This window comes from Musca vetustissima, unplaced genomic scaffold (assembly GCF_032173495.1).
Source record: "Musca vetustissima isolate MV318-11 ecotype Yass unplaced genomic scaffold, APGP_CSIRO_Mvet_v1 utg58036, whole genome shotgun sequence".
Taxonomy (NCBI): Eukaryota; Metazoa; Arthropoda; class Insecta; order Diptera; family Muscidae; genus Musca; species Musca vetustissima.
The window spans coordinates 18284-42217 of NW_026873980.1; the positions used below are offsets into that span (position 1 = coordinate 18284).

The window sequence follows — 23934 nt, forward strand, 5'->3', positions numbered from 1 at the left end:
CAAAAAATTGGGATTAAAATTTTATTTTCGGATACAATATTTTGAACTCACTTTTGAAATTTTGCAGACTTTATTGAATATTCTTTTCAAATAAAGACTCATTGAAATTTTATATAATTTAGAAACTCAAACAATTTAGAAATCAAAAAACTTGGCATTACTTTTTGTTACAATTTCTGACATTTCTTCATTAAATCCCTAATAAAAAAAACCCAAATTATTGAAGATTACCCTTCAGAATGTTTACTCCTTTTACGATTTCATTTCAAAACCAACCAAATTTCTTTTAAATTCCTTACAACTAAAAACATTTATACATAACTATTTAATATAAAATAACAAAAACAAAAATAATATAATTAAAAAAATAATACTAGAATTAAAATTAAAACAAAACAAAAAATATTTCATTAAATTTTAAACGTTTTTTTTCTAAATATGTATGTGAAAGTACATTACAAAAATCATTCATACATACAAACATACATATTTTTTTATCCATAATAAATATACATACATATATATTATTATAAGATCTTATACCATATATAAACATAGTTTCTTCAGTGACTTACAATAATACAAATTTTCCACGAAAACCCAAAAACAAAAAAACTAACTTACATACATACTTAACGCATGTATGTGTGTGTGAGTGTACGAATTTGATTTAATGTTGCGGTTGCGCAGTTGCCGGATATATAAAGGCTGTTGCTGTCGCATGTCCGGTTTGATGCGGATGATGATGGTGATGATGATGCGCTGCTGTCAGGGCGCCAACATCTGGCGGCGTTGTCAAAATTGGAATGCAATTCGTACTGTAACTGCTGTTGGACAGGGTGGAACAGCCCAAGACGAGTGGTGCCTGGGTGGCGATGGCTAAAGTCATGGCGGTCGCAGCATTGTGTGCGGGTGGTGGTGGTGGCGGTGCCTTTAGGAAATTTGTTGTGGTCGTGGGTGGCAGGGGTGCTGTTGCTGCTGCTGCTAAAGGCAAGTAATTAGCTGCCATCGGTGTGGGTATTGTTGCCGTGGATGTCGTTGAGTGTGTCGTCGTATTGGACAATGTGGGTGAGCAGGCTTTGGAACAGGACGACGAGGCAGATGATGATGTGGAGGCAGCCGATGGAGAATAGGGTGAGGTTAAATGATGCAGAGACTGATGATGTGGATGATGATGGTGTTGTGGTTGTTGTTGGTGGTGGTGGGGATGTACGGTGTGTTGTTGATGGCCACTTTGGTATGCTGTTGTATTGGCAGTTGTATACTGTAACTGTTGATATTGTTGTTGTTGCTGCTGCTGTTGTTGATGTGGTGAGGTATGATAGATATGTGGTATTGTTGCTGCTATATGAGTTGTGGGTGTGGCCTGGAATAATTGGCTCGATTGGCTTGTCAAGGCTTTTGGTGTGGCCATCGCTGATGGATGTTGGGTATAACTAATGGTGGCCGGCGTATAGAAATGTTGTTGGTGTTGCTGCTGCTGATGTGGTTCAATAATAATCAGATTGTTGTTATAGTTTGTTGTGGCAATTGTTGTTGCCACAGCCGGTATTACACCACCAGATGTGGGTATTTTAAGTTGTTGTTGTTGCTGCTGCTGCTGTAAAATATGTTGTTCAAACTCGTGTTGTTGTTGTATTTGATTGTTAAGATTTGCTATGTTACTGTTGTTGTTGTTAATGGTATTACTGCTGCTGATAGTGCTGTTGATGTTGTTGTTGCTACTGCTGTTGTTTGTATTTGTATTGCCATTGATTAATGCTGCCATTATATTTGCCGGCGGTAATACAATTGGTATGTGATAATATTTACATTGTTTACGTCTGCACTGACCATTGGCATGATCACGACACACAGCCACACGTTGATCACATACTTCAACCTTATCGTCTGTAAAGAATTTTGGGTGTTTGGAAAAAAGAAAACGAGAACAATTTTGATTAGTATGATAGGTTTTTTGTGAAAATCTTATATGAAACTATAATTTATAATATACAAATAAAAATAAAGGTGTATTTAAAATAAATCTCACTTAACAATGTGACTTAAAAATGAAATGTTAAAAATAGTCTTAAAATCTGCATAATTGCTTAACTCCATATTTTAATAATTATAAAGAATACGATTTTATATACTATAATAAAATTAGTTTTAACATTTATAGCATTGTTGTCGGTTGCTTAAAATTCTTAAAGAAATTCTTTCAAATTTAACAATATATTTTTTATTAAAAATTTAACAATTAATTAATTCAGTTTTACTGAACCCTTAGTTCATACAATAGCTATATACGTACAGAATAAGACGTAAACATTTGAAACGGATTGTATTATTTGTGTTTGAGTTATCGCTTTTAAAATTTGTGAAGCACTTTTGCCGTCGATTGATGCTGATATAGTAATTCGGCTATATCTTCACTAGTTGTTGAGATTTTCAATTGAAATTTTAAAAGGACATTCTTAAATTAGTGTAAGTTCGAATTAAATAGAAAACTAAAATTAATTTTTTTGAAACCGAGAATGGGCGGTCCCATTAAATATTTTTCCAAGTGCTCTGCTCAGTGAAAATAGGTCGTTACACCCTGTAATATAATTTAATTAATTATAACTATATATTTTTTTTTTGAAATAATATAGCTACTGATTTGGGGATTTTTACGATAAAACTAAACATTTTGCTGTTGAATAAGGCCACTATTTATTTAAAAAAATTAATTAAAACACTGTAAAAACTGGGCAGTATAAAATTCTTTTAAAGACATACTTTGCAGAATTGTGATTTCTACAGAAAAATCGTGTTGTTTTTATTTTTTTAAATAAAATTTCATGAATGGAAACCCTTGTCTTTTTTCTATGCTGAATTCCGAGTTTCTAACGTAAAACTTAGCTATGTTCCAATTTTTCTAAAAGAAAAATTTCCGAGAGCAGGAAAAATAAAATCAATAATTGCAATGTTAGCACATAATTTGAAAGATATTAGTTATAGTGATAACTAGATGGAGATCTTCTATAAAACCGGAGTGAAATTCGATAAAAACCTTTGTTGGAACGATAGAGAAGGTACCCATAACCTGTAGTGCAAAATTAAAATTGATGTTCGTCTATTTATTCAGAAAGCGTAACGTATACTTTACGATGTCACTCATACGGCACAATGAACCTCATTAGAAATTGTATATTACCTAGTTATGGTACCAATAAGTCTGGTGCCACCTAACATCAATTTTTAAACCTTATTCCATATCTGGTAAATCGCAATAAAAATTTAAAAGATTATATAAAATCCGTAACTGCCTTCAAGATGTATCCAGTTATTCACACAGACTAATAGACGAATGGACATATCTTAATCGAATCAAAATTATATAGGATATCAAAATCTATTAGAAAATTTGGTAATCATTTCCAAAAAAAAGGCTGTCCAGTTTCAATACCAAGCATTTCGGAGTAAATTTTATATCTACTACGTATACATTACGACACCAATTATACGACCTAAAGTACCTTCTCCTTTTTAATAACTAGCATTTTGGAGTTATATTTATATCGACTGCGTATACTTTATGACATTATTTATACGACCGACAGTACCGTCTTAGATATGATTTATCATCTTACTATTGTGGCGATAGGTGGTGCCAAATTATATCTCACGACAAAATTTTTTGGAAATTGTTGATTTTTCACCAGGAACATAATTATTCTCTAAGTAAACGAAATCTCTATATACATATAAACTACGTGTATGTTTGTAATCGCTAAACTCAAGAGCTGCTGCAAAATTTTGACCAGACTCTATGTACATGCTCTATGGGGCGTGAGGAGTTTGTCCAATAGATGGCGCAATATTCAGCTTCAGTAATCGGTATTTGAACAATTATCATTCTTCAGGGAAACATAAGTCTGTCATGACTTTGCAAGGAACGAGACTTGCAGTTAAAATCAAATTTTAAGGCAAAGTTATGTTTGCCCAGGTCAGCTAGTATTACATATTATATTTGAATAAGTCGTACCTTAAAAATACCCCAATTTGGAAAATATATTGAAAATGTTGTGTGAATATGTTGTTTACCCACTATGAGTCCGTATGGGAAATTATACCCAATTGGTTTTGAAAATGTCATAAATGGGATCGTGACATTTCACTGTAGGACTATCAGGCGAGGCCTTTGTATTGGAACCGTTTCAAAAAAATTGGCATGGAAATTGAGATAGGAATTTTTAATATGAAATAAATCTTCAAAAAATTTATATATTTAAAAATACTGCGACATTTATTGTAATAACGTATAAGTTGCGACAACATTCATACACCTTCAAGGTTTCATACAATATTCATAATTTGGACATGGAACGGTTTTTTGATAAGATAGATCATCATGATCGTTTAAATATTTAAAAAAATATAGTTGCTAGCAAAAATATAATTACTTATATTATTTTATGCAATTCAAATTTGGAAGAAAGTATTTATTTAGAAATCCTTCATCATTTATTGTAATAACGTATACGTTGTGACAGTACTCATACGCCTTAAGGTTCCATACAATAATGATAAATTTTGTTTGGAACTGCTTATCTCTATTTCTATATATGTTCGTGATCGCTAAACTCAAAAACTATTGCACCGATTTTGACCAAGTTGTATGTACAGGTACTATGTGGCGTGAGGAGTGTTTCTGTGTAGTTTGAAGTTCATCCGACAGATGGCGCGCTATATAGATTCTTTGCGTTTTGCCCGATTAGAGATTGGGTACTAAATTTATGCCATTCTGATAAGGCAAAACAACGTTTTCCGGGTCTGCTAGTTGATAATAAATATATAAAAAATGTTTGCTGCTAGCAAAAATATAATTTTTTTATATATTTTGGTACAAGACAAGTATTTCAAGGTGTCGCAAGCAGAGCGAACACGAAATTGTACACCAAATGGAGCTCATGGTCTGAGGTTGGAAAATCCGTTATGCCTTTGGCGACTAAAAAAGAACAAAGAAGGACAAGTTTTGAGTTCTGGCGAGATACATATTTTGCTGGTCGTTCTAAAGTTCATAAGGGAAAGCTGTATATCTTTGTTTGCGGTCATTGCAGATTATTTATGAGATGACATGTCTTAATACAAATCAAACGAGCAATATTGATTTAAATATATTCTTATTTCTTCGTCCTGCTAAAAACCACAACATAAAATTTTTTGACCTACATTTTTTTTTACAAAAATTTCGCTTTTAAGGTTTTACATAGGGTCATTAATGACAAGAAATCAACCATCGTCTGTTTTTCATGGTCTTTTTCTACGTTTACCCGATCCTTTCTTTATTATAGATAGATCTCGTTATATCAAGCGCGTTATTAACCTTTATTTGCTCGATTTGTATTTGCAACATTTATTAATGACAAATAGGGCGTATACGTTGTGATATTAGTTATACGCCTCAAAAAACTAAAAACAAGCAGAGCTTCTTTCTTGTGACCCAAGATCTGAATATCATTTTTAATGGACCAAATTGAATAGAATATAGTCATGCTTGATTTTTCTTACATGATATCTGACAAATTTGAAAGATTTCATTGTGTCTGTGACACTTTCTAGAAAAAGTAGCCGTTTTTAAAATTTTGAAATTGAAATATGGGTAATAACATTAATTTTTGTCCACAAAATAACGTTGTGGAAATGTTCATAAGATTTGAAATGCTTTGTTGGGTATATATTCTAGAAAAACAATTTGTTAAAGTTATATTTTAATTCTTAGTAAAAATATTCTTTTATATATTATTATAATGTATAATATTCATCCTTAAAGATAATCTCTCATTTATAATAGATTTCAAATATTCCATATTTTCTCAATAAAATTTGCAAATTTAAAGAAAAGAAACCAACAAATTATAATTTTAAAAACAAAATAAAAACATAAATACAAAATCCATATCTCTTTAATATCATGTTGTAAATGTAATATACGTTTGTGACAATATTCCAAGTAATTTAAAAAAAAGCAACTAAGTACAAACTTTTGTTATATGATATACTACACTAAGTAAGCCTTATATATAAATAAAAAATACAAAAATAAATTCAATAATAAAAAAATAAAACTAATAAATAAAATTCAGCAGCATGCACTTACCTTCAGTTAAATGAACGAATCTACAATTTAACCGACTGCACATAGATCTATTAAAATCTTGGCACACCGGGAGGGTGTCCAGTAACTATATAAGAGTTTTACAGACAAACAAAAAAACAAGAAGGAGAAAGAGGAAATTAAAAGGGAAAACAAAAAAGAAAAAAAAAACCGAAAATAAAACAAAATTAAATTGTTGTTGTTGTTGTTGGAGGAGATGGTGTACAGTTGTTGGTGTTGTAATGATTTTTTTTTTGTTTGTTCGGTAGAAAGAAGAGTTGTGTTGATGTTGTTCGTTGTTGTTGTAGAAATAGAGCACAGCATAGAGTTGTTTTTGAATTGGATCGTGTTGCAATGTTGTTGTAGGTTTTTTTCATTTTCATACAAATGCAAACAAATTACATAGATAATATCCAAATTTATTGTTATTCAAATCAAATATTGGAAAATGAAATTAAAATTTTGAAACCAAAGCAAATATAATTTTGGAATTTTGTTGTTGTGTAGTTGTTGTTTGTTTTTTTTCAATATATATCAAAGAGAGGAAAAAGAAGAAGAAAAAAAGAAAGAAAAAAGAGCAAAAATTAGTATTTTTCATATATATGTATATAAATATGTATAATAATAATTTTTTGTTGTTATAATTATAAATGTGTTATTTGTTTTTGTTTTAGATATTAATAAATATTGTTAATATTATCATTTCATACTATATATTAAATAGATGTCAATATATATATTATACATTTAAATATAATTTAAAACAAATACATAAAATTAAAACTATATTTTTGTTTGTTTTCAATTCCTCTTCTAATAAAAAGTTTCTTAAAAACTAAAGGAAAATAAAAGAAGCTTTGTGTTTTTGTAGTCAGATCATTTTTGTTTGTTTTCTAATTCTGTAAATTGATTTAATTTTCTTGATGTCGTTATAATAGTGTTATTTAATGTGATTTTGTTTGATTATGGAAAAATATATATATTTCCTAATCCGATGTCTAGTAAATTTTAGTTGTTATGCAAGTAAATTAATATTATGTTGAAAATTTCTTATAAGCTAAGCCAAAAATATGATGCATATTTTGTGAGGTATTTCATTTTCATATTCATATAGGACGACAGTAAGTGGCAAGGTATTAATGGAGAATTTTAATAAATTTAGTTTTAATATATATATATATATTTATATATATCATCGACTGCCTATTATAATAAAATATTAACTCAAAACTACTTCAGGTTTTAGGTTTATTTTTCTCGCATTATAGGTAAACGACAGATAAGGCGTATACGTAGTGACAACAGTTATACGCCTAGAGGTAATATCAAGTAATACACTATTTTTGTTTATAGATAAATAAATAAAAAATTAAAAGTTTAATATTTGTAGGAGTTTTTCAATGATTTTTGTTTCAAAAACTTTATATTTGAATTACGCTATAGGCATTATTAGTGAGAGTGGCATATTTTTTAACTTCAATGTGGATGGATAGATTTGAGTGTGGGCCTTAATTAGTTTATGTGTTTTAACTTCGTAGAAATCATTTTTTTAGAACTACCAAACTATCTTTCCAGTTCATTAATTGATCTACCAATATTTCTTGTCCAAAAAATGGGAGGAAAATTATTAATATGAATTTTATGAAAAAACTATTTTCCTGAGAATGGAATTCAAGGAATTTCAATATATTGGAAATAAATAAACAACAAATTAAAACCTGCTTTTAGGCTCGACTTTCTATATAATTATTACCATTTGAAGGGCGAAGAATCAAACAATTAAAAAGTTTACTGCAAGAAATAGAAGAATTTGGGAATAATAACGCCTACAATAGGTTTTAGACTTATATCTATTAAACCATAAGTAAAGCGTATACGTAGTGTCAATAGTTATACGCCTAGAGGTACCAATGCATCAATAAGTGAACTGTTTTTGCTGATATATAAATGCAAAGTAATATTTAATTAAAAAATATAAATATTGATCCAAAAAACAAAAATCTCAACCCAACGTACTGAGACCATCGGGGACTTCAACTAAAATTCCGAGTCGGAAAAAACAAAAAAAAAAAAAAAAACTGAGTCAACCCAAAAATAAAAAGGCTGCCACAAGAATCCATCGGCTGAGGGCGGCGACGATGGATTTATTTCTAAGACGGCGAGCATTGAAATTTTCCATAAAGACCGGGAATCCCAAAGAAAATCCATCGACTGAGGGCAGACAAGCTAGATTCATTATTAAGGGGTTGCATCGGAATCTTCCGTAGAGACCGAGAATACGAAAAGAACTAACCGAATTGCCCGAAATTGGAAGATGGAAGCTACAAACGGTAGGGAGCCGAAATCGTATGTCAGGAGGCACTATAGAGTCGAGCTTTGTTACGCCGTGATCGACGAAAATAGCCTTAGTTCGGTAAACTGAATAAAAAGGCTCATAGGTAAGAGTGGGAACCGATAAAAAATTTGATTTTTTTATCACCTTCTGCCAGGAGGGATCCTATCGATCTGTTCAGCTACGAATTCAAGGGCGACTATCTAATGCTACAATTTCATTCGTCCTGAGGAAGCTAGTGCCAAGAATTGATAAATAAGGCTGTATTTGTCATAGGTATTGAGTTCGAATTCGCCACAATTCGCTTGCTCGAAGTCATTGGTCTACAGAACAAGACACTGCTATAAAAGAAGTGAAGTCTTCCACAGGGATGATAATAGGCCTGGCCAAGATAAATTTAAGACATAGTAAGTGCCCAACCTTGTCTTCTTCGAAATGGTAAAGATAAGGATTGGAGAAGAGGAAAACACACAAAATTGTGGGAAAATATAGAAACACCCAACAAGATCGTTCATGGAAAGGAATTTAAGTGAGTCACCTAAAAAAAAATCTTCATCAGAGTAAAAAGGTAGGAATGGATCTGATGAAGACATTGTTGCCATCCGTTGCAACAAAGTCCAGGAAAGAACAATGCTAAAACGTACACTGGTTCCAAGGAAGGAAATGACCTACGGGGAAACACTCAGCAGGAACAGTGCGGGATCTGGTAAAAAGGTAACGACTTCCAAGAAGACCATTTATCGGAGGGCGATTGATTGAGGTCATACAAATTATACGAAAATCGAGTGTTAAAGTGTTCGCCTCTGACCAAAAAGTCGATTTTTAGACTTTTCGATTTTGGCCTTTGACTAAAAAGTCGACTTTCCATTTTTTCAAACCTGTACAAAATCTATTTTCGACTTTTACCGACCAATCCAAATTGACTAAAAATTTTATTTTTACATAAATTGTTGTCAACAAATAAAATAAAGTTCTGAAATGTATATTTTTGCACAATTTAGTCTGTGGTACTTACAAAGAAAATTGAAAGCCGACTTTGAGATTTCTTCTAAGATCAAAAGTCGACTTCGACTTTTGGACTTTTCAATTAGTCAAATGTCGATTTACCTATCTCTAGTTTTATGACCCAAATGACATAAGGGATTATGAAGGGAAAAACTGTAGGACATCACTCCGAACACAAAATTTCTAGAAGTATAATAATACCATATATTTTTCTAAATGTGTCCTTCCTAGACCGAGCAACAGATTTTAACTGGCTTTAGTTTATGTCCAACTGTCGGACTTAACCGTCGTACTTTTCAATCTTTCTTCTTACCAAAAAAAAAAAAACACTTATACTATATAAGGACAAAATGTGTTATATTTTATAGTAAACCGTAATAGGGATCCCATAAATTATTTTATCTTAAAAGTATGCAATAGTTTTTGTTTTGTAATAATAATTTGAGTATTAAAGGAATAGTAAAACATTTGTGAACCACAAATTAATATATCCTAAAAGTATGCCACGCTTTATATCATTGAATATAAAGTTCACATTTAAATCGAAGTACTGGCTTCCAAATTCAAGGGTTCTCCAAATTCTCCCTAAAAATATGCAAGATTCTTCTAAAAAAGATTATAAAATGTTCCACCTTACAATAAATATTGCTATTAAATCTTGCCACATACTGTTCACCTATGAAAATAGATTATAATCTTACATATTTCTAAGCCCTTGTTTTTGTAAATAGTTTTTAATATGACTTTTAAAATATGTAAAATGTATTTATTTTATTTAAAAATTTAAAATGACAACTAACTCGAGTATTTGAGGTTTTTTGTCAATAAGATTGTAATAATAACATAAATAAATATTTAAAAACAGGATAACACAAAAAAAAAATACATGACAAAGCAATGAAATTAAGATGAAATATTGTAATAAATGCAGAAATTGATTCGTATAGATTGAAATTGTTTTTTATTTATTTTTTGTGTTTATAGTAAAGAAAAAGCTCTTTGCACATATCTAAAGAAAGCAGCAAGTTATGAAGATTGTTTTAATTTCCGTTTTTTTCTTAAGGAGGGGGATTTGTTTTTGTTTCATCAGCTAGGATTACAACAGGCAGACACACACGCACGCACAAACAAACACACACACCAGACATATGATAGAGATAGTTTAAAATAGTGTAACTAAGAGAAAGCCTTATACAAAAAAGAAGCTATGGCCAGTATTTTGAAAAAAATACAAGCAAAAATATATTATTATTTATTTATATAAAATATAAGCTGACTTAACTCACATTTCAAATTGGTTTCGATTTTTTTCTAGGCTTGTTTGTTTTTTTGGGGGGTTTTTAGATTAGAGATTGTGGTTTAACATTAGAGATTTGCTTGAGTTTTCGTTTTGTTTTTTCTTGTTTGTTTCTTCTAATATCACATTTATGTTTTTGTTTGTTTTTTGGGAATGATTTGATTTAATTTTTTTAATTATTTTTTGTTTTATCTTCAATATGAATGAAACTTTGGGTGCAAGACATATGCATTTGTCATTCATGTTTGGGTCTTGTCTCTAGGCTCGTTTTCCTAAGTGATTAAGTGATTTGTTTCGTTTTACGGGTTTTGATTTGATTGATTTGCTTTGCTTTGATTCGAGATTCAGACAATAGTAGAGAGCTGTCTTTTGCTTTTTAAGAGTTACGATTATGGTTAACAAACACACAGTTACATATCCTAAATGATGGCACTAAAAATATATAAATGGAGAAAAAAAAAGAGAGACAAAAAACAAGAATGAAAAAAAGACAAGTAAGCTTTTGGGTACACATCATTATCGTCATTATGGTTATAAAGTGATATTTTGTATTTGTTGTTATTGTAGTTTTTTTTGGAAAATATTTTGTTTTAAAAGTTGAAAAGGAAGAAGACAGTTATTAAAAGCAAAGTTTTGAAAGCTAATTGTAAGTTGGTGTTGTTTTTTCTAACGAAAAGAAAATTTGAAGCTTAAAAGCTTTTATGGTTTTTGAAAATAAAAGCACAATAAAGCTTTGTGATAGTTTTCTAAATTGAAAATAGTTTTAAAGTCAAGCTTAAAAGCTTTGGCAAACTAAAGCTCTAAATTAAACCTAAACCATTTGCTTAATAAAGTGAATTTCTTTTATATTTCTCATTTGAAAGCTTAATAGCCAAGTTTTCAGAGAAAGTTTTTAACTCCAGCTTAAAAGCTTTGGCAAATTAAAACTTGTTTTGTAAAAAGCAAACCTTAAACATTCCCGTAATTGATCGTAGATTTTCCCATTGCTTGTTTTCTTGATAATAAAAGCTTTTAAGCACAACTTAAGCCTAAAGCTCATAACACATAGTCAACTAGTTTTCTTTTTTTTAATTTAATAATTTTGTTCCATCTATTTTGTTCACTTTTTTGCTTAATTTAAAACTTTTTTGCATATTAATGAAGTTTAAAAAATTAGGTTGAGCTTAAAAGCTTTCACAAGATACATTTGTTCGTAATAATAAAACCTAAACAATTATTTTAAATGTTGTCAATTGGTCCATTTCTCATTTTGCTGGGATTAAATAAGAAAAGCTTTTAAGCACTTATTTAAGCTGGGATTAAATAAGAAAAGCTTTTAAGACTATGCACATAACGCATTGCTGACAAATTCTACTTTCAGTTATTAATTTTATTTTGTTTTGGGAAGGGAATTTTGAAAATTCCCTATTTAATAAATTTACAGTTTTTGGTAAACTAAAACTTTTTTGTAAAAAGCTCACATTTCAAAATTGGGGAGAGTTTATAAACTTTCACACCCAAAAATATTTAGGTTCCGTAAAAAGGACAACTAAATCCTAATCAATTATTTAAAATGATTTTAACTGTTCCCATTTCTCGTTTTGCTGGTATTATATAAGAAAAGCTTTTAAGCATAACTTAAGCCTGGACTAAGCACATGACACATTGGCGAAAAATTTTTCCAGATTCAGTGTATTATATTTTTTTAATGCATTTTAAATATTTAATACATTTTAAACAAAGCTTAAAAGCTTTGTGCAACTCCATTTTTTTTTTTTTTTTAAAAGCTCACATTTCAAACCTAAACCATATTCTTAGTTGATCTATTTTGTTGGAGAAAAAAAGCTTTTAAGCACGACTTAAGCCTGAGCAACGCACATTTTGTAAAAAGCTCACATTTCCAACCAAAACCATTTTCTTAGTTGATCTATTTTGTTGGAGAAAAAAGCTTTTAAGCTCAACTTAAGCCCGGGCAACGCAACATTGAACAAATTTTTTCTTTCAGTGTAACTTTTTTATTTTTTTTTTTTTCTAAAAATCTGTAGCATATTTTTTTGAAGGGAAGTTTTATAAAAAAATTCCATACCTAATAATGTACACAGTACCATTTATAACAATAGGGCACTGTGTGTGATATAATAGCCGCCGATCGGAGTTATGAGCTGCATTGTTCATATTTCATAATGATTTTAATAAACAAATAACACATAAAAAGACAAAAAGAAACATGAAGAAGAAAAATACATTTTTCATTTAATTTCTTTGGGGAAAAATTGGTCCTTAAAATTCTGTTTACACTACAAACTAATTAATTTAAGAAGAAAAAAATCTATTTAAGTTATGTTAAAAGGGAAGACACCATTTGGCATTTGATATATAATTTGTTGTTGTTTTTTCCTTCGTTGTGAAATATCCTTTTTATCGCCTGGTTGATTTGTTATGCGATTTTCATTTTTATTTTCAATTTTATTTTTTTTGGTGTTTGCCATCATTGTCTGAGTGAAAGGAGTGTCGCCAGTAGTAATCATCATTAAAATACGCCATTGTCATTATTATTTTATTATTAACAACAACAAACACATTAACATCATTATCATCATTTTAATTTTCCTTGTTGTTGTTGCTGTTTTGATGAGTTTCCAACCAACGTCCATCATTAGTGTTTGTACAATATTGTTTAAATACAAAGACAAAGTAGTGACATCATCGTCATCATCAACAACAGCGTAGCAGACACACAAAACACACACAATTATTTATATATAAAATAAACATTGTCGTGTCTCGATATATACATATACAACCATATCTTATTTCATTTTGTTTGTAACAAGACACATTGAAGGTAAAAAGAATATGTACACCATAACAATATTTCGCTGGATTATATGGCAGGGATCTGTTGCAACGAAAATTTAGATGAAAGTGGAAATATTAAAGAAAAATAATTCAAAACCTTAAACACTTACTCGATATTTTGAAAATCTAGCATTAATTGAAATAACTGCAGGAGAAAACTGTTGTACTAAAATTTTCCTAAAAGTATGCAGCAATAATTCTTGTAATTATTCATCGTTTAAAATTGAAAACGATTTCCCTCTACATATAATTTAGACGTGTAAGTTTATAATAGATGGAAGACATTGGGAGAATAAAGGCACGTTTAGACTTTGCCTTCTAAATCGACTTGATTTGTAAATCGAAATATCAATTCCTAGCTGTTAAGGCAATTCAAATGAAGTGGATTTGTCAGCTGATATTAGGTTGAGGAAAAAGAAATTCATTATTTTTTCGGCAGATGGCTGTACTAATAAATTTCTCGTAAAGTATCGATGAAACAATTTCAGATTTATGCTGGTTGGAAAGTTGACATTACGCAGTAAAATAAAATATTTTTTTTAAAAATTGAAGTGAACAAAGATGTGTTAAAAATGGAAGTGAACAAAGACAAAAGGCGAAAATGCAAGCCAAAAATTGTGATGTGTATGTGTATGGTTCCGACACTGTAACAGTCAATTATGTGGAATTTGGGATTGGTAGATTCCGTTCAGGAATTTTTGATGTTTAAGTTGCACCTCGCACAGGTAGGTCGGTCGTCGAAAATGTCGATCGGAGAAATGCCTTTAAAATGGCAACAAAACGGTGCATATTTGGTCCAAATCGGACATTCCGAAGCATGTTAAATAAATTCATATAATTAATATAAAAAAAAATTCAATACTTTAAAAGTTTACTCGATGTTGGTATTGGGAGAAAAGGATTTGGTTTGATACCATAAGTGGACTTGAAAGGCATTTTATATTTAAACACCTGGTTCTTACAGTCGTTATGACCAATAAAAAATATAGACACATAGACACCTTAAACGTCGTTATAACGTCCTCGAAATTCAAAAACAAATTTAGTTACATTTAGGAGTAATAAATATTATCCTAAAATAAAAATAAGCGGACATTTTTAATGTAAAACCAGTGAGCGGAGCAGTATAGTCGGACAACAAATAAATGGTAGCAATTTAAATGTCAACTATTCCACTTGGATATATACACTTAAGAGTATATATCCACAAAAGTCAGGGTACATGTGAGCTGCTAAATATCGACTGACTTCATCAAAACAGTCAGGATAATTATTTGGCCAGATTCCCTTCCTGGTATTGGGGTCATACTTGTGGCCTAGTGCTACCAGTAAAACAGAAAAACACAAAAATAGAATTGTTCGTCCATTTTACCCCCTAAATATTAACATATCATTACCAAAAACAATAGGTTGGCCAGAACCTATCGCACATGCAAAATAACTGTGTCCTGTATCGTATTTACAAATTTTAATGGACAGACGGATCGACACACATTTCTAGATAAACTCAGAAAGTTGAGATATGACGATCGGTATACTTAAAGGTGAGTCTAGAAACAATACTTCGCGGCGTTACAAACTCTTGGGGCTGCACAAACCTATAATACCCCGACAGTATAGTTGTGTTGGATATAAAAAGAATGGGAAATAATAATTATGATCACCTAAATAAATTCCTAAAAGTATAATATTTGGCGTTTTATTACATTTCAATTTTTGTTTTAAGGGTCAATAATATATTTTTGGACACTGAGCTGCTCCTTACAGAAAATTGTAAATTGCCCGATTTGGATTGCTTAAGTCATTTCTTAAATTCAATGGGTAAGGAACTTCTCTACACTCCACAATTAAAGTTAAAGTTAAAAAATGTCCCAAATAATCTCCAAAAATGCCAAAGAATGAGTAGTACCATTATATGGAGGATAACCTGTAACTTGGGCCTAAATTATTAATTTTTGGTAGGAGAGAGTCCACAATTTAAAATTACAATTGAAAAACGTGCCCAAAATCCCTAAACACCAATATTGTGTGGGTATTTTGGGATTCTACAAAGTGGAACAATGCTGATAATTTTTAATGGGTCGATCTGCATGAATTGTCAAACATCCTGGGAGTAGTAGCAATTGATGTGCAGAATTCAAAAGCTCGATCTTAATCGACATAGAATTAATGCCTTATGTTTATATTTTATAATTCCTAAAAGTATGCCGCAATTATGCAAATAGGGAAATAGATAACTGGACATTGACTCAGGAAGGATCTGGGACTGAATGAAAAAATTGATTTAGCATCCTATAATAAAACATACAGGGTATACACTAATTTATCCAAATTATAAAAATCGATAAATAGACATCTGGGTATTGACTCCGGATAGATCTGAGGATGAATGAAGACCCTAAAAATATGCCTCCAAATCGATTGTATTTTTGTAAATAATAAATTGTTTTTCCCAATAGATGGCGTATTTTAGCTACGACATTAAGTAGCTACCTACTACATATTTAGTGAGCCTTTATAATACTCTTGGACCTGAAGGGGCGATTAATTTAAATGGAAAATCTCGATTTGTCATCATATAAAAACATGCATGGTACACACAAATTAAAAAACCTTATTTTTCAAACTCTAACCTCACTAAAGTATAGTACACTTTAACTCAATAGTAAATATGGCAGAGGTGCCAATAGAAAGAAGGACTACTGACTTCGGTCTGAAGGATATTTCGCATCATTGTTTGACCCTAGGCCCAATATGATTCACTTTTTTTTGTAAAATAGAAATCATACTAGAAAACACGATTCGTCTATCCATTGATTTGATTGAAAATGTGGGTATATAGAGCTTGTGTCATATAGGCCACTTCAATGTTTTAAATTATTTTTACGAATGGTTTGCATATGTTCCATCTGATTTTTTGAATCCATTTGATAAATCAAATTTAATTTCGGTCTAAAATTAGTATTCGTAATACCTTGCGAACAACTATTTGACACTATATTGTGTGTCTGACGACAACATCTTGTAATTCGATCATCCTCAACTGATCCTAAAACTATGCACCACACACACATAGCAGCTGATTAGATAACTCTGTAGTTTATATGACATTTTTGATGCAATTAGAAAAATAAAATACCATTTCGATTAAAAAAAATATATTGTTAATAAAACATTGTGAACAACTATTTGACACAATACTGTATGACGACATCTGGTAATTTGCTCATCCTCAATTGCTCCTAAAACTATGCACTTCACACATTCAATTTATTAATATTCAGTGATAGTTTTGATTCGATCAGCTGTTTTATATTATCAAATCAAATTCATCGCAGAATTGTAATAATCGCAGAATATTAATTTAAAAATATTGTTCATCGAGTCCTTGTCCAAAATTATTTTGCAACGGAGTGTATCATGACATCTGGTTATTTACAAATGCTTAATAGCCCCTAAAACTATGTATCCCACATACATAACAGCTGATGAAATCATTATTAGATTCCAATATTTTTTTATATTCTATCCGTATACTATAATTCAATTTTGATTTAAAAATATTGCTTCTATTCCTCTTGTCCCAAGCAATTTCGTCCTCTACTGTATTACAATAACTTCTGGTAATTTTTTTGCAAATGCTTCATTGATATGCCATCACCAACACCACCACTATGACTGCTACTACCACTACCATCAACATCCACATCGACATAGTCACCATGAACAACACAAAGCACTCTTTAAAATTGATGGTTTGTTTGGTATAAAGGCGCGGAAGCGCAATTAATTTGATTAACCTAATTTACGTTTCAGCGCGACAAAAAAAAAAAAAAACTCACGTGGCAAACACGCTATACACATTTTTTGTTTTTGCCATAGTCGTGCCATTGAAAGCGAGTGACAACGGGTTGGGTGGTTTGGTTGGATGGATGGCTATTTGGAAACCAATACACCAATGGATTCTCTTAACTTGTTAATGACCAACCACACCACCTGACCAGTTAAACAAACTATAGGTTGGCTATATAAAAAAGGAAGAACTTTTATATATCGTTACGTATATCGTATATCATCATCGACCAAACTTATCAAGCAGGCAACCAAACGACTCAATGGGCAAAAGGACACACGACCAAAACCATGGCACGGGTAGGGAACAGCAGTAGCTGCTACCACTGCTAGTTGCTGCAAATACAGGTGTGTCAATAATGAATAGTGTTTGCCATTCATTGGTGGTAGGGTGACAGGGGTTGGATGGGTGGCGGAGCCCAACCAAATACTAGGATGGGCCAAATGTATATATCTACCATATACCAAAACACACCCATAGGTGTGTCTCTGTGTGTGTGTGATTCAATCTATGTTTATATATAAAATTTAGTTAATTTTTATTGTTGTTGTTGGCGTTGTGGTCATACAGGCCAAAAGGATAGTTTTCAAGCCGAAATGGACACTCTCTCACACACACACACATACATCACACAACTGGATGTGGTTGTATAGGCAACACTGGCCAGAAAGAGGGTCAATTCAATTAAGCCTGAAAAATTCGGTAGAAAACATTTTCTAGCAATAAAGAATGAATACAATGAGGATAACTATGGTAAAGACGGAAAGAGAAACAAATAAAATACAAACATACATTCACACATGTGTTGTGGGAGGGGTTTGGTGTGGTTGTGTTCGGTTCCATCAAATACACCTAATGCAGGTGTTGTTTGTATATTCTTAGAATTTCTGTTTTCCCCTCATTTCTCCCATCTTCTATCCTTCTTCGTGTCATTGTTGACAAATCGACAACAAGATTTGTGTCAGTTTTTTATAAATAATTTAACAGTGTTTATCTAAAATGTTAAAAGTAATTATCCTAAATGCTATAATCACCTAACTGAGTAGTAGTCGTAGAGTAATTAAAACATTAAACAAACTATTTACTAAGGCTACTGCAAAGAGGGAGATTAGGTAAAAAAACAAGAAAATCATTTACTGAATCCTTTAGCTAAAAGGATATATTACAAAAGGTAATCGATGTTCCTTTGAAAGTAAATTTATATTAAATATTAAGTGTAATAATGTATATGCCTATGCTATTTTTAGTATTCGTGGAATGGGTTGGTGCGATTTTTAATATTCTCTGATTGCTAATTCCATTTTCTCAAAGTACGAACTCAATAATTGACGAATATAAAATGTTTTGCAATTAATTAATCATTAAAAGTAATTTCTTAAGAATTAACTGAATAATGTTGCCTACTTTAAGGCTGTCATTAAATAAATTGATTTGTTAGTATAATAGACAGCATAGAATAACGAAAGAGGGGCAAAAGTCCCTCGTGATTACGAAAGGGAAATTACAAAGAGGAATTTCAATAATGCACACAATTACTGAATATTGTACCACTATTACAGAGAAAACTGGGAATGGAATTCTAATCTGTTTGATGCTTTACAAAACTGTCGCGATTGTGACGGTTGAAAATAACGGCTGAAAATTTTCTGAAAAGATAATTATTTTAAAATCTTGAATTTTCTCAAAAGGTATTTAATACCGTAATTTACATATTTCTCTAAGACACCATATTTCAGGTTGCGTATATGATGCCATTCGATTTCTGGAAATATTTATCTTCTAATAGGTCTCTACAATTTTAATATCCACCAGGGATTATATCCAACCATATCGACGCCTGCGAACCATAGTATGCTAAGTCTGAAAAGTGAGTTTTTCAGTAGAAGCTTTCAAAGTATGGAAGTTTCTTTAATCGTACGTAAAACATGCTAAGTCGACTTAGCATACTATGGTTCGGAGGCGGTGATATGATATAACCATATGATACCCTACACAACATCGACGAAAATCTAACTTTCTATGGTTATATATTTAGAGCTTGGGCAATAATTCGCGATATTTGCACCCTCTAGACCGACTAGATGTCAAAAAATATTTCTAATATTCAGTAGACGATGACTGTACCTGTCCAGATTATCTTTACCGTGGGTAATGTTGTGATGTTGAGCTTTCAATTGTGGCCTGTAGATCGACTTAAAAAAAACACAAACAATTTAAGTTTTCCGTACACTTCATTCCAATATTATTATCTGATCATCACCGAATATTATAGGCATTGTCCTTGACCATAACTAGAACCTCCTGGAACATTTCAAAGCGATCAGCGCTATATTTCCGTCCTCTAGTGGAGTGGGTAATGGGTTACTAAATAATATCTGAATATGTAAGCACCCGTAAATATTTAAGTGTAATTCCCGCATCCGAGTACATACGACAATATAATTGGCATTAATTTAAAGGTTAACAACTCCTTTTGGATATACTATCAACTTCTCGGCTCTGTGTCCTTCAGGAGTAAATATATACGCTAGAGAATACAAATTTTGTAATTTTTCACACAAAAGTCAGGGTCCATTTGACCCGTTAGATATTGACCGATTTTTATCACAATATGCATTCTTATTCTTTGGCCCAATCCCCTTCTCCATGTAAAAATTCGAGATGCTTCGACCAGAAAAACCGACAAAAATTTAGTATTTGGTCCATTTCATTCCCTAAATATTAAATATTTTCATTGGGCTGAACCCATCCTACATGCAAAATTTCGTGAAGATTGGCCCATAACTGTGGCCTGTATCGTGTTTATAAATTATAATAAACAGACGGACGGACATACATATCTAGATCGACTCAGCTAGTCGGGATGTGACGATCGGTATACTCCAAGTTGGGTCTAGGACTTCAAATATACGGACAATAAAATTGAGACTTTTCTATGAGCAAGTGCTATGAAAAAATGAACCAGAATTGAAATTGTTCTGCAATGAAGTCTTTTACACACTAAATACACAAAATTACAGTTATTTTGGATTTAGGACCATCCAAGTAGATCAAATTGAGCCGGACATTTATATGCAGACTTTGTCAAAACATCGAGCTATATTGAAGAAGTTCTTCAAATGTTTTAGTTTTTTTAGCTCCAATGGAAATTTACAGCCACTTCGGTTCGGACGGACGGACACACATGTCTAGATCGACTCAGCTAGTCGAGATATGACGATCGGTATACTTAATGGTGGGTCTAGGACCAATATTTCGAAGCGTTGCAAACTCTTGGGTCTGCTCAAAGCTATAATACCCTGACAGCATAGTTGTGTAGCGTATAAATATTGTGGGCGCCATTATATGGTGGGTATCTAAAAAAGTGAACCAATGTTGATAATTCTTGATAAGGAGACTGAGAATTCAAAATATAAAATTATAGACAGTTTGGTTCAAAAAGTCGCTCAAAATTGCCCAAAATACCAAATTATGTGTTAACCAGTGAGCAGGCCTATAGTCGCACGGGGTCGAACTTATTATACCCTACACAACTACCACGAAAATCTGACTTTCTGCTGTTCTATATTCTGCACCTGGGCAACATTTCGCGATATTTCCACCCTCTTGACCGATTATTGGTCAACAGTTCCACTTCCTTACCTTGGCATATTTTGCATAAAAAAATTTGGGCCACTTTAGGATTTGGTGGATTTCACCCACGGAATATTGACCGATCATTATAATTGTCATAAATTTAAAGGTCAACCCCTCCTCTTGGATATACTATTAACTTCTCGGGTATATGTACTAAAGATAATACAAATTTTTACAGATTCCCTTTCTGGTGGTGTTCGGGTTATAATTGTGACCTCTAGACCGAACAGTAAAACAGATAAAAATAAAGTTTTTGGTCCACTTCATCCCCTAAATATTAACGGATCATTACAAAAAACAATAGGGGGTCTTCTTTGGCCAGAACCCATTCTACATGCAAAATTTTCTGACGATTGGTCCATACCAGTGGCCTGAAGCATGTTTACAAATTATATTGGACAGACGGACGAACACAAATGTTTAGATCGACTCAGCTAGTCGGAATGTGACGCACGCCAATATTTCGCGGCGTTACAGACTCTTGGGCTGTTAAGAGCTATGATACCCCAACGACATAGTATAGGATATAATAAGTGGACCGGTATCGATATTGGGAAGATTTACTACCCAATGAGAATTCAAAACATAAAATTATAACAAATATGGGTGAAAATAATGCAGGATACCGTTATATGGTAGAGATATCTTAGACAGATATCCATAATTTTTGGTATGGGGATTTGCTATCCAATGAGAACTCAAAGTACAAAATTACTACCAATTAGGTAAAAAATCGTGTCTGAAATCCTCTACCAGTTGAATCATTGCATTTTTATACCCTTCACAACTATGTTGTCAGGGTATTATAGCTTTGTGCAGCCCCAAAAGTTTGTAACGCCGCGAAATATTGGTCCTAGACCCACCTTTAAGTATACCTATCGTCATATCTTGACTAGCTGATTTTTGTTGGTTTTTCTTGTCGCTCCACAGGCCGTAATAATGGCCCGAACATCGTGAAATTTTGCATGGACAAGGGTATCGGGCCAAAGAATAAGCATGCCTGTTTTGATAAAGATCGGTCAATATTTAGCGGGTCAAATGGACCCTGACTTTTGTGTGAAAAATGACAAAATTTGTATTCTATCGTATATATTTACCCCTGAAGGACGTAGACCCGAGAAGTTGATATTATATCCAAGAGGAATGGTTGAACTTTAAATTAAAACCAATTATATTGTTGTATGTGCTCTAATGTGGAAGTTACACCTAAATATTTACAGGTATCTCCGTATTCGTATATTATATAGTAACGCATTATCACTCTAGAGAGCGGAACTATATCGCTGATCGCTTTGAAATGTTCCATAAGGTTCCAGTTATGGTCAAGGACAACGCCTATAATTTTCGGAGATGATCAGATAATAATTTTGGAATGAAGTGGACCGAAAACTTAATTTTTTGTGTTATTTTCGAGTCGATCTATAGACCACAAATGAAAGCCGAACATCACAACACAAGCAACGGTGAAGGGAGTCTGGACAATAGCTGTACTGAATACTCGTAATATTTGGAAAATATGTCAGTGTGAGGAAGAGGTGCTGTTTACTTCTAATCGGGCAAGAGGGTGCAAATATCAAGAAATATTGCCCATGCTCGGAATAAACATCCGCAGAAAAATTGAGTTCCGTGGTAGTTGTGTAGGGTATCATGTGGTCGGCCCCGTCCGACTATACTGCTCCGGTCACTGGTTTATAACTTTTTTGGTGGAAGCAACAAACTTTATTTTTTTAACAAATAAACTTAATTTTTTAAACGCCTCATTCGATAACATATTAGACCTTTGCTCTGATTTCATGGTGCGAAGTTAAAGCATAAAGTAAATTTAAAAAAAAACATGTTTCTCTTTCTGATCTTCTTCAATTAGTTAAATTATTTCTATAGAATGTATTTTTGCTTAATATAACTTTGGTGCGGTGGCTGTTAAAGACAAACATAGAATCTACAAGGTGAACCAAAATTTAAACATTATTTTCATTAACAAACTATAAGCTCTGTTCCAGATCCTGCATGTATTTGCAGACAGAAATGGGAGTGAAGTGGAAAAAATCTGCTGGGAGATTTTGTAATCGACCGTGTCGAAAAGTTTTCACCCTCAATAATTTTCTTGCGCATTATAAATACTTAAAATAGGTTGGATCGAAATTTGTCAACCTCATTAAAATAACTAATATTTGGAGATATGTGAAAACATGGGAAAGGATTTTTATGCCCCTAAATATTACATATCAGTTTTGTTGGTAGGCTAGGACCTTCAAATATACGGACAATAAAATTGCGACTTTTCTATTAGCAAGTGCAATGAAAAAAATTAACCCGAATTGAAATTGTTCTGCAATGAAGTTTTTTACACACTAAATACACAAAATTACAGTTATTTTGGATTAAAGAGCATCAAAGTAGATTAAATTGAGACGGACATTTATATGGAGACTTTGTCAAAATATCGAGCTATATTGAAGAAGTTCTTCAAATGTTTTAGTTTTCTTTTTAGCTCCAATGGCAAATTACAGCCTCTTCGGTTGGCAAATGTGACTAAAACCTAGAATATTCCATAAATGAGGAGGTAACGTTATGCATAGACAATGCTGAAACGTGGTCCTACATTACAAAAATCTGCAATAATATCACAAAATCTCGTTTGAAGCGTTTTCAATTTCCAAAATACCGAATCTGGGACGGTAACGCTATAGGAGGGGGGCTATACTAAAATGTGAATCTATATACGGTATTTTCTGTATCAAATACACTTGGAGTAGTAGAAACATATGTGCAAACTACCAAAGCTCTATCATAAATACTGCGAACTCTATCGCAATTTCAACAAAAAATCGGATATGACTGAATCGGAA

General features: G+C 32.0%; 1 protein-coding gene across 1 annotated transcript in view; it reads right to left on the reverse strand.

Moving 5' to 3' along the window:
* Positions 1–670: 670 nt before the first annotated feature.
* Positions 671–23934, reverse strand: part of LOC133329753 (ecdysone-induced protein 74EF-like) — a 39122-nt gene continuing 15858 nt past the window's right edge. Inside the window, exons 2-3 of the mRNA XM_061538220.1 lie at positions 1658–1890; positions 671–1597 (exon numbers count right to left, since the gene is read on the reverse strand). Of these exons, the coding sequence (XP_061394204.1) occupies positions 671–1597; positions 1658–1890 (1160 nt within the window). The remainder of the gene's footprint in view (positions 1598–1657; positions 1891–23934) is intronic.